The 12620-nt window shown below is 43.7% G+C and overlaps 1 protein-coding gene across 1 annotated transcript; it reads right to left on the bottom strand.

Annotated features, from left to right (window-relative positions):
• Positions 1-6760: 6760 nt before the first annotated feature.
• Positions 6761-7822, bottom strand: LOC140873072 (uncharacterized). Its single transcript, XM_073276057.1, has 4 exons — positions 7684-7822; positions 7554-7581; positions 7213-7447; positions 6761-7141 (listed from the first exon to the last, which is right to left on the bottom strand). Exons 1-4 carry the CDS (start codon positions 7820-7822, stop codon positions 6761-6763), a joined length of 783 nt encoding a protein of 260 aa, XP_073132158.1.
• Positions 7823-12620: the final 4798 nt, after the last annotated feature.

Below are 12620 nucleotides of genomic sequence, written 5' to 3'. Positions count from 1 at the left end.
CCGGAAGTCACCAATACAAGCAATTTAAGCAATTAAATCTTCAATAACATATTAATAAATTCTAAGGAGATTTAAATCATTTAAATTACCATGAATTATAAAATTTAAACATTAAAACTAATTTAGTCATGGAATTTAATTTATGGATTTTAGGCGTCACAATTCCTCCCTCCCTAAAAAGAAATTTCGTGCTCGGAATTAAAGCTTACCGAAGAGGTCCGGTTAGCGAGTCCTGATGTCAGCCTCTGACTCCCAAGTAGCTTCCTCTTCTGTATGGTGCAACCAACCAACCTTGACCATTGGTATCGACTTGTTGCGAAGTCTCCTCTCTTGCCTCCCAAGAATCCGATCGATCCTCTCCTCATAAGTCATGTGAGGAGATAACTGAAGAGGTTCACAACTGAGCACATGAGACGGATTCGAGATGTACTTCCTCAACATAGACACGTGGAAGACATTATGGACTCCATCAAGGCTAGGTGGCAAGGCTACTCTATACGCCAATGCCCCTATCCTGTCCAATATCTCGAAAGGTCCAATGAACCTTGGTGCCAATTTCCCTTTCTTGCCAAACCTCATCACGCCTTTCATAGGAGCTACTCGCACAAACACGTGATCTTCCATCGAAAATTCCAAGTCTCTCCTCCTATGATCAGCGTAACTCTTCTGCCTGCTCTGAGCAGTCCTCATTCTATCTTGGATCTTGGCCATGAACTCAGCTTTCTGCTGTACAATCTTCGGCCCTAACTCCGATCTCTCACCGGCCTCGGTCCACAACACCGGTGATCTACATGGTCTGCCATACAATGCCTCATAAGGTGCCATACCGATAGTGGCCTGATAACTGTTATTATACGCAAACTCCACTAGGGGTAATCTCGACTCCTAGCTGCCATGAAAGTCAATGGCACAAGCCCTCTAAATATCCTCCAATATCTGTATTACCCTCTCGGATTGCCCATCCATCTGAGGGTGAAATGATGTACTGTACCAAAGTTTCATTCCCAGCGCTGAATGAAGGCTCTTCCAAAACGACGAAGTGAACCATGGGTATCGGTCAGACATTATCGAGATAGGGATACCATGAAGTCTGACTATCTCACGGATGTACAACTCCGCATACTGAGCCATGGAGTAGGTCGTCCTCACCGGTAGGAAGTGTGCCGACTTAGTGAGGCGGTCTACAACAACCCATATGACATTCGAATTCTTCACCGTCCTTGGAAACCCCACTAAAAAATCCATCGTAACATTCTCCCATTTCCACTCATGGATAGGGAGAGGCTTGAGTAAATCAGCGGGTCTCTGATGTTCCGCCTTAACCTGCTGGCAAGTCAGACACTCAGCCACAAATCGGGCAATGTCTCGCTTCATTCCCGGCCACCAATATAACTGCTGAAGATCACGGTACATCTTAGTACTCCCTGGGTGAATGGAGTACGGTTATGCATGAGCCTCTGCCATGATCGTAGTTCGCAAAGAATCACCTGCAGGCACCCAAAATCGTCCCCGAAATTTCACAATCCCGTCAACCACTGAGTACAAGTCACTACTCCTCTCCTCATCTCTCTGACTCCACTTACCTAACTGCTCATCATTATCTTGTTCAGCATGGATACGGTCAAACAATGTAGTTCCCACCGTCAATGAAGATAATCAGGGCGCGCTCTAACCCATGCATAAAACTCCAAATCAAACCTTTCAATCTCATACTGCAAAGGTCTAGACACTGACAAGGAGGAAATCACTGCTGCTTTCCTGCTCAATGCATCCGCAATGACATTAGCCTTACCCGGATGGTAACTAATGTCGCAGTCGTAGTCCTTCACCAATTCTAGCCATCTCCGCTGCCTCATGTTCAACTCCTTTTAGGTGAATAAGTACTTGAGGCTCTTATGGTCCGTAAAGATCTTGCACTTTTCCCCATAGAGATAGTGCCTCCAAATCTTGAGTGCGAAGACTACGACAGCCAACTCCAAATCATGAGTAGGATAATTCGTCTCATGTCCCTTCAACTGTTTGGAAGCATAGGCAATCACTTTTTCCCGCTGCACAAGAACTGCTCCTAATCCTAGTTTAGAAGCATCCGTGTAAACAACAAAGTCACCTTGCCCAGATGGCATGGCTATAACTGGCGCTGTCGTGAGAGCTGTCTTCAATACGTGAAAGCTCTCTTGACACTCCGGACTCCAATCAAACTTAACATTCTTCTTGGTCAATGCGGTCAAGGGCACTGCTATGGACGAAAAGCCCTTGATGAACTTCCTATAATAGCCTGCCAAACTAAGGAAGATGCGAATCTCTGATGCATTACTAGGTATAGCCCACTCCTTCACTGCTTGAACTTTAGAAGGATCAACCTCTACACCACTTTTAGAGATTACATGACCCAAGAATGCTACTCTCTTCAACCAAAAATCACACTTGTCGAACTTAGCAAACAATTTCCGATCTCGAAGCATCTCAAGAACTGTCCTCAAATGTTGGGCGTGCTCTGCTCGGTCCTTGGATTAGATGAGGATGTCATCAATGAAAACAATAACAAACCGGTCTAAATATGACTGGAAGACGCGGTTCATGAGATCCATGAAGATTGCGGGTGCATTCATCAACCCGAACGGCATCACAAGGAACTCATAGTGTAGTAGCCCATAACCAAAATCAGTAATTAAGAAATTAATCATAATTACTTGGGAAGAGTTCGAAAGCTCCGAAGGTGAGTTCGGAAGCTCCGAATAGGATCGGAAGCTCCGATGCAGGATCGGAAGCTCCGATGGTATTACGTCAGGCATGACGTGTGGCAAGATCGGAAGCTCCGATCAGGATCGGAAGCTCCGATCACCCCTATCCGAAGTCAACAAGTGATATTTTGACACGTGGCAGATCAGGATCTTCGGAAGCTCCGAAGGCAGGATCGGACGTTCCGATCGAGGTTCAGACGTTCCGATCGAGGTTCGGAGGCTCCGATCGTTGTCTATAAATAGAAGGCCGAGAATTCACTTTCAATTGCCAATTCCGGATTTCCTCTCTACTCTAGTTGTATTCGAGTTGTTCTAGCCTTCCTAGGCTTGACCCGGGAGTCGTCGAGGCGTTCGATAGTCGTAGAGGACTTGTGCCCAAGTTCTGGAGGCATCGACATCAAAGTGCTAACGACGGACGAAGGTATAGCTTTTGCTTCCTATAAATATTTAGGAGTATGTAATAGCTTAGTTAAGGCTTTTAGGGCACTATAATGATAGTAGTATCATTTGGCAGTGTAGAGCAGACTATAGGCGTGGACCTAGAGTTGATAGAGCTTGCACTGATTTGAGGTACGGAAGTACTATTCGAGATATCCTGACTGAGTATGCATGTATTATGTGACTGCATGGTTTATATGTCATTGATTTATGCTGCATTCATTTGCATACTGAGCTATTTCCTTCGAGATGTCTGTTAGTAGGGTTTTTCCCTATCCTGTTAGTGGTTGGACTTCCATCGATTTGGGTCCGGCATATCCACTGGTTTTATGGTATGGGAGCCACCTCCTGAAGCGACGGCATAGCGTGCTACATACCAGGGCCCAGTCTGTCTCTGTTATCTGATCCTTGACCTCGATTTTATAGGGAGTTCACTTTGCATGCATGTATACTCATAATCTCGTACTGAGCGTTTTATGCTCACGTTTCATACTCTGTGTTTCTGAACACCCTATTCCATGGGTCAGGTTTGCGATTGGACGAGGCGGATGGTTCCAAGAGGGCCTAGGCAGTGGTTGGCCAGCTGGAGCTTTGTCTAGGTTTAATTCTGTTGTTTTGGGTTGATATAGCTTTCGATTTGGTTGTATAATCTATTTTGGATATTTACAGATTCCTTGCCTTGTGATTGTAATTTTTAGTAATGTTTCCGCAGTTTATTCTGATATCTGTTTATTAAGTTAATTGCCTGCCTAAGTTTTGTTTAGTAGGTGATCCATGTAAGGGTCACTACATTTATGGTATCAGAACATACAAAGTATTCTTGGGATTTAGATTCTACATAAGATAACCGTTAGGTTAATTTTGTAGATGACAGATCGTGACGACCAGAGTTCTCATGGCAGTATTGGTGGGCGTTGGGGTGATGCCGACCGGGAGCCTCGTCGGGAACGCCACCATCGTCATCGAGATGAGGACCGTTTCAGTGTACGTCGATTCTTGCAGACAGGGCCTAAGCCCTTGGTTGGAGGTGAGTCTCCGGAGGATGCGGAGAACTGGTTAGATCGTATGGAGACGACTTTTCAGACTTTCCAATGCACCGAGGAGCAGAAGATGGAGACCCTTGGTTATCTTCTGGATGGACGTGCACGCAGGTGATGGAGGTTTACTTCTGCACCTTTTTTTGCGGCGAGAGGAGTGGCCACCTGGGCCGAGTTCCGCACAGCTTTTCAGAAGCTGTATTTTCCTCCTGCACTCCGTCAGTCGAAGGCGGGCGAGCTACTGAGTCTGCGACAGGGAACCATGTCTATTGATGAGTATCAGCAGAAGTTCTTTGATCTGCTATCCTATTGCCCCGAGATTGCTGACAGCTCTGGGATGAAGTATAATATGTTCCTTCAGGGCCTTAACCCTGAGATCCATGACCGTGTGGCGGTTGGTGACGATATGTCCTATGAGGGTTTGATGAGCCATTGTCACCAGGCAGAGGACAGCATTCGACGGAACAGGTCTTTCTCTCAGTCGAGACCTGCTAGTTCTTTGGGTCCCCGTGCCCAATCTTTCAAGAAGTCTGGATCTACTTCTTCTTCCTCTGGCTCTGCTGGTGTTGTCCGTTTCGAAAAGAAGGACAAGTGTGATCACTGTGGGAAGAACCATCCATCCGACAAGTGTCGTAGAGATTCTGGATCTTGTTTCCATTGTGGAGAGACTAGTCATATCCGGAGGGATTGTCCACTATCTGGGGGAGGCGGTTTTGGATTTAGTTCAGTGGCAGCGCCGAGGCACTGAGGAAGCTATTTGGGAGCTTGAGGACAGGATGCGTGAAGACCATCCTGAGTTGTTTTGATTTTATTCTTGAGTTGTATTCAGTTGCAAACTCTGTAAACTTTTGATTTGAATAAAGAATATTTCTGAATTCTGTATTACATTTAGTACTTAACATCTGATTTCGAGGACGAAATATCTTAAGTGGGGGAGAATGTAGTAGCCCGTAACCAAAATCAATAATTAAGGAATTAATCATAATTACTTGGAAAGAGTTTGGAAGCTCCGAAGGTGAGTTCGGAAGCTCCGAACAGGATCGGAAGCTCCGATGCAGGATCGGAAGCTCCGATGGTATTACGTCAGGCATGACGTGTGGCAAGATCGGAAGCCCCGATCAAGATCGGAAGCTCCGATCACCCCTATCCGAAGTCAACAAGTGATATTTTGACACGTGGCAGATTAGGATCTTCGGAAGCTCCGAAGGCAGGATCGGACGTTCCGATCGAGGTTCGGAGGCTCCGATCGTTGTCTATAAATAGAAGGCCGAGAATTCACTTTCAATTGCCAATTCCGGATTTCCTCTCTACTCTAGTTGTATTCGAGTTGTTCTAGCCTTCCTAGGCCTGACCCGGGAGTCTTCGAGGCGTTCGATAGTCGTAGCGGACTTGTGCCCAAGTTCTGGAGGCATCGACATCAAAGGGCTAACGAAGGACGAAGGTATAGCTTTTGCTTTCTATAAATATTTAGGAGTATGCAATAGCTTAGTTAAGGCTTTTAGGGCACTATAATGATAGTAGTATCATTTGGCAGTGTAGAGCAGACTATAGGCGTGGACCTAGAGTTGATAGAGCTTGCACTGATTTGAGGTACAGAAGTACTGTTCGAGATATCCTGACTGAGTATGCATGTATTATGTGACTGCATGGTTTATATGTCATTGATTTATGCTGCATTCATTTGCATACTGAGCTATCTCCTTCGAGATGTCTGTTAGTAGAGTTTTTCCCTATCCTGTTAGTGGTTGGACTTCCATCGATTTGGGTTCGGCATATCCACTGGTATTATGGTATGGGAGCCACCTCCTGAAGCGACGGCACAGCGTGCTACATACCAGGGCCCGGTCTGTCTCTGTTATCTGATCCTTGACCTCGAGTTTATAGGGAGTTCACTTTGCATGCATGTATACTCATACTCTCGTACTGAGCGTTTTATGCTCACGTCTCGTACTCTGTGTTTATGGACACCCTATTCCATGGGGCAGGTTTGCGATTGGACGAGGCGGGTGGTTCCAAGAGGGGCTAGGCAGTGGTTGGCCAGCTAGAGCTTCTTCTAGGTTTAATTCTATTGTTTTGGGTTGATACAGCTTTTGATTTGGTTGTATAATCTATTTTGGATATTTACAGATTCCTTGCCTTGGGATTGTAATTTTTAGTAATGTATCCGCAGTTTATTCTGATATCTGTTTATTAAGTTAATTGCATGCCTAAGTTCTATTTAGTAGGTGATCCATGTAAGGGTCACTAAACGTAGTGGCCGTAACGAGTCCTAAATGATGTCTTGAATACATATGCCTCCTTCACCTCCAGTTGATGATAACCGGAACGAAGATCAATCTTCGAAAATATAGAGGCTCCTTGTAACTGATCGAAGAGGTCTTCAATCCTTGGCAATGGGTACTTGTTCTTCACAGTCACTCCATTCAACTCCGTGTAATCAATACACAACCTTAGGCTCCCATTCTTTTTCTTCACAAAGAGAACCGGTGCGCCCCATGGAGAGAAACTAGGGCGCATAAAACCCTTATCTAGCAACTCTTGAATCTACTCTTTCAACTCCTTCATTTTCGTAGGCGCCAACCTATATGGTGCCTTAGAAATTGGGACGGTACCCGGGACCAAATCGATAGAGAACTCCATCTCCCTATCAGACGGAAGACCCGCAACGTCTTCCAAAAACACATCTCCAAAATCTCGGACCACATCCACATCTGTAATCACGAGTCTAACTGGCATTTTTGTCAAGGTCAAACTTGCCAAGAATGTCTCACAGCCCTCCAGCATAAGTTGTCTCGTCTGTAGAAAATATATGACCTTGGCCTTCCTCCGACTCCTGGCTGCCTCAAACCAGAAGGGCTCAACACCTTCCGGTCTAACCAACACTGACCTCTGCTGAAAATCAATAACCACTGCATTCTTCGCCATCTAGTCCATCCCAAGAATCAGATCAAACTCAGGCATGGGCAACACTATCAGGTCTGCTTCCACCGTCTGACCCTGCAAAGAAGTTCAAGACTCCTGACTAAGCTCTTGGTGGTCAGCTCTTCCCGTGACGGGATAATAACTGAGAATCCCACCAATAATTCCTCTTGCTGAATACCCCACTTGAGCACAAACGCCTCAGAAATAAAAGAATGTGTAGCCCCCGAGTCTAATAATGCTTTGGTGGCTACACCAGCTACTAAGATTCTTCCTACAAAAATCATAGTTACAACGTAGCATTTGGGTTTCCTGAACACAAGCTAAATCTATGCTCATCCTAATACAAACAGTTCCCATAATTCTAAGCATGCAGCTAGTAACCAGCCAAAATCATGCAATAACGCACAAATCTTACGCAAGTTCCTCAATAAACTCAAGAATATCTAGCACGTAGTATAACCAAATTCTCACTTAAAACAGTTTACCAACATGAATCCACAAATAAATTTAAGATACCGATTTAACATAAAAGCTTAAATTATTACATGTGATCAGGGTGGTATCAGGGTCGGCCTCCTTGGCCTGCATCACGAAGACTCGCCCTGCAGCGGGCCTCCGGACCTCTGGACAATCAGCAACCACATGTCCTGGTTTCTTGCACTTGTAGCAAACTCCTGCTACCATCAAGAACTTTCCAAAATGAGCCCTGTGGCAAATCCCTCATACTGGCTTCTCCCCAGCCATGGGAGGAGCGGGTCTCTGGGCCTGACGCCCCTGAGGAATATGGGCCTGATTCCCCTGGGGTCTGTGGGCCTGATGCCCATGAGGTCTATGGGCTTGATGCCCCTGCTGACGCGGTGGTCCATGGTACGGCCTCTTGCCGTGCTGCTGGTGCTGGTGCTGCTGGCCATGAGGTTTGAATGGCCTCTTACCCTGTGCCTCAGCGCTGATGTCCCTCAATGTCTGCTCAGACCTCAAAGCTCGCCTGAGCGCAGAAGCATAGTCAGCTGGCTCCGCCATAAGTACATCCCGATGGATAGCGGGTCGTAGCCCCACCATGAAGTGCTGGAGCTTCTATTCCTCGTCGTCTCCGATCAAAGGCACGAAGTGGCAACCCCTCTCAAACTTCACCACAAACTGAGCCACTGATAAATCTCCCTGTCGCAGGCTCATAAACTCCGTCTTCAAACGGGCCCTCACATCCGCGGTAAAATACTTCTCAAAGAAAAGTCTCTTGAACTCAGTCCAAGGTAGGGTAGTCGGATCCACAGTCTTCTCAACTCCCTCCCACCAGAGGGCGGCATCATCCTGGAGAAGAAAGACAACACATCGCACTCGATCTGGATCTCCCAACTGCATATAGCGAAAGATCACCACCAGTGAACGAATCCATTCTTCCGCTACCATCGGATCAGTAGTGCCAGCAAAGTCCTTTGGATTCATCTTCCTAAACTGTTCATAAACAGTCCCCAGTCCAGCTCTGGGTGCGTCCACATGTCGCTCAAGGATGTGGGCTAATCCAGCTAGCACCTGAGTCCCAACATCCACGACGGGTGGAGGCGGCGGCGGTGGAAGAGGTGGTGGCTGCAAAGCACGTCCACGACGAGTGGCCATCTGTATGCAAGTTCAAATTCCAAGGTTCAAATTCCATGACTTAAGAGTCCTTTTAAAATTTTTAAGTGCTCAAGAACTTTAAAACTCTTATTCTCAACTTTTAAACAGTCAAAGATAACAAAATTTTAAATCTTACAGACTTTGAGGCGAGAGCTCCCGAGTCCCAGAGTTCGGAGGTAGGCAAGTCCCAAGCCCAATGACCGTGCTCTGATACCAACTGAAACGACCATAACTACTAATATTTAAATAAATAAAGAAAATACGAAAAATTTTAAAAAAATTTGGCATGACCTATTTGTTTGAATAATAAAACCACCTATCTCAACCAGCAGTTTAAAATAAACCTCAACCCGAGGTAAACATTCCACAAAGCAATACGTGAATAGAAACTAGTTTGACACTAGACGAAAGGAAAAATAAAGTGTCTACATGCCAACATAGTTGCAGGGAATAACACATCCTGCTACTGAAAAGGAAACGACATACGACAGAGTATAATTATTACAATGAAATAATGCGAAAAGAAAAGAACGGCAGCGGTTAGGGCATGCCACCGAACACCTACGGGCCCTGGAAATCCTGCCTCGCAGCCTCGTCTGCATACTCACCTGCACCAAGCATAGTAGTGAGCCTAAAAGCCCAACAAGATTCAAATAATACAGCAAGGGTTCAAAATAATGCATAATACTAAAAATAATACTAAGTCCACTTATGAATCTCACACGAAGAGGAAAAAAAGTCATAACATTCCCAAAGTAAGAACAATAGCAATATGCGATGGAAAACACATTCATGAATCAATTATCCATTACTTTTACTTTTGAATTTGGATCCTCGGTTGTGACTATGATTTTGATCGATCAATGGCTATAGTATACAATGCCGGCAAGGATGCCGAGATTTCTCCCGTTAAACACCACATTGCCCCTCTGAATTTGGTAGGGATGCCGAGATTTCTCCCGTTAAACACCGTACTACACGTCTGAATTTGGTAGGGATGTCGGGATGTCTCCCGTTAAACACCGTACTAAACGTCTCATTTGGCAAGTGAGTCAGGGCATCCCCCTACCCATCATTGAACGTCTAAGTCACAACCAATTCACATCATACTTTAACTTTCCATTCATTTAACTTTTCTCATTTCAACTTACACTTAATAATGCATTCTTTAATATAAGACTTCGGGACTAGATCTTTAAATAACTTTGAAGTCACACACACGAATAAATGACATTGAATAATTTAAATGAATAAACTCAAAATATAGCATAACATAAATTTTATGGATGATCGAAGTGTAGGGGAGCACCCTTGGCTTTAAGGCTTTTCTCATTCCACTTAAGTTTATGCTCACAAGAGCCTAACCCGAGCGGTTAACCCATAAAATCCATAACTCATCTTATTTAAATTCAAAAGACTTCCTGTTTGAACCGGAACCTCAATCACACCTTAAAATACTCCTATAATCAGTATTCACATTTTTATAGTGGCCCAAACCAACTCGACAACTTAGACTCCCGGACAGCCCGTAGACAATAGAAAAATCTGCTCGCGTCACCCCAACTTAAAACGCACATAACCTAATTGATTTTTATCCGAAATAGGCCCAATTTACACCGAAACGATCGTAACATCCTATACATTATGAAAATCAGGGGAAGCCCCTGACCAGACCTCCAGAACCGACTCACCAGACCTGTCTCCCAAGACTTGACGCGATGGTAAAAATTCGGTTTTTGGCCAACTTACAACTATGGCCACCCAAGCTCATCACTCAACCTATTTGTAACGCCCCGAATTTATCTTTATTGACTTTATTGAGATAATCAGAGATTCCAGAGTTCAAGAGCCGACTTGATTTTGATCAGGGTCTATTTTGCAATTTTTGGATTTTTCAGGGACTAAAATGCAAAATTGGGATTTCTTAGATATTTATAGGAGCTTTGACTTATTTTTCTTCACTTCATCTTCCTCCTCCACGCCTAGACTCCATTGAAGGGCTAAAATATGACTTCGAGCTTTTAGAATTCTTCCCAAGCTCGATCCATCCGTTGGAATTTATTTCTGAAGGCAGATTAGCGATCACGACAGCAAGAGCTCCGTTATTTTGTAAGTTTTTCTACGATTGGATACTTTCTATTTTTCTGATGTTGTTAGAATCGATTGAGGTTCGAGTATGTTGTTCTTGGCAGAGTTCTGATCGTTTATTCTCTGTCGATTTCGAAATAGAGCGTCGTTCGGATTTGTTATGATTTTTGAAGGGATTTTCGAAAAAATGAGTTTTGTGATTTGTTGGAATCAGATTGTTATGGCTGAATGTTGGTTGATTTGAGTTTATTGGATTGATATTATGCTGTCGGCATTTTCAGTTTGATTAGAATATAGTCGTTATGCCGCCGGTTCGAGTTTTGGGCTATAGTTGAGTTTAAGAGATTTTGAACCGTTTGTGTTGATGAACTTTGGCTATTGAGTTGATCGTCATTGTTGATCTTCTCTTGCCTCTGTACAGATTCGTTCGAAGGCCGTTGAGTTGCGAGGTTGCGTGAGTGCATCGCTTTGAATATTGTAGCCGGTATAGTATCGATTTATTATTATCGATTTAGGAAGTTTGTTTGAATCTTGAATGAGTATATTGTTGTTGTTTCCAAGTTGGAGCATCGACGTTTGAAAGAGGTATAAGACGACTTAGACTGGAATGGAACGAGTAACTCGAATCCAACTTGATTCGAGTGTTCCGAAGAAATCACATACTTGCATGTTAATTTAATTACTTGATTTTATTGAATGAGTTATGATTTGCATTGCATTCATCTTGAGCCAAAATCATTGATTTCAGCGGGCAGGACGACCCTTTTTTGTTAGACGTTTTGGGGGCTTTTAAGCGAGTGGCCTAGGCATAGAGGTTTGCCTAGTGTCAGCATACTCCTTATAGTCGCACCAAAGTCTAGAGGAGGGAGATACGTAACATCACTTCGATTGGGAGAGTCGATGAGTTGTTTACGTGATCTCATCCTCGGGATCCCAAAAGCAGAGCAAAAATTTTGTGATTATCCGGACTTGATAATTCAAGAGTTTTAAAGTCATGCATTTCATTCTGATTTCTCTTGGAATTGCGTGGTTGATATTTGAATATCTGGAAATGGATGTATCTCGTTTTGAGATGCTTATCTGATATTGCATGCTAGTGTATTTTACTGGGAATATTATTCTCACCGGATTATCGGGTTGTTGTCTTTGTTTGTATGTGTACTTGGCAACAGGTGGGGAAGGAACGAGCCAGAGAACTCATGGATAGATGGGAGATGATGTAGAAGTGAGGATTGGTTTAGGAGTTGAATTTATTTTCAAACTCGATTTGTATTTGGATTGTAAACTTAGATTGAAAGCATGTTCTATTAGTTTGGATTGGATGTTTAACTTTAGAACTATCTTGTAATATAATATGCATGTTGGATGTGTTGATGCATGTTTTAGATTGAAGATTTGAATGGTGGTTTGAATTGAAGAAATCCTGCCCTGTTTCTGATGTTTTTCTGGGTAGAGGGCGCGCTCGATCGCACGAGTTCGGAGGATTGAGCGCGGCCCTTAATTTTGTTGAGGCAGTAGTGTTGTGAAAAATACTCGCAAGCGTAAGAGTGTCAATTTTTAATATAGTGAAAGAGAGAGTGTCGATCCCACAAGAAGTAATTTGAAAATATTCAGTGCTTGTAATTAAAATATTCCAAATTTTATCTAGAAAATCAATATTTGAGAATTTTGTAGAAAAATAAAATAATCAGATGATTTTATAGCACACACACAACTTTCAGAAATAATCAATCAGAGAAAATTGGTCTAGAGGTATAGATTTCATCTGGTTTCAACAACA

Source organism: Henckelia pumila, unplaced genomic scaffold (genome assembly GCF_033568475.1).
Source record: "Henckelia pumila isolate YLH828 unplaced genomic scaffold, ASM3356847v2 CTG_525:::fragment_3, whole genome shotgun sequence".
NCBI classification, from domain to species: domain Eukaryota; kingdom Viridiplantae; phylum Streptophyta; class Magnoliopsida; order Lamiales; family Gesneriaceae; genus Henckelia; species Henckelia pumila.
The sequence above is the reverse complement of the archived record's forward strand: the minus strand, read 5'-3'. Positions and strand labels throughout refer to the sequence as shown.

What these genes read in the sequence shown, in the direction of transcription:
- LOC140873072 (XM_073276057.1), bottom strand. Translation starts at nt 7,822, where the DNA reads ATGGTAGCAGGAGTTTGCTACAAGTGCAAGAAACCAGGACATGTGGTT. An exon ending in TGATACCACCCTGATCACAT is followed by an intron (nt 7,582 to 7,683) that starts GTAATAATTTAA and finishes ACTACGTGCTAG; the next exon opens with ATATTCTTGAGTTTATTGAG. An exon ending in GAGTTTATTGAGGAACTTGC is followed by an intron (nt 7,448 to 7,553) that starts GTAAGATTTGTG and finishes GCTTGTGTTCAG; the next exon opens with GAAACCCAAATGCTACGTTG.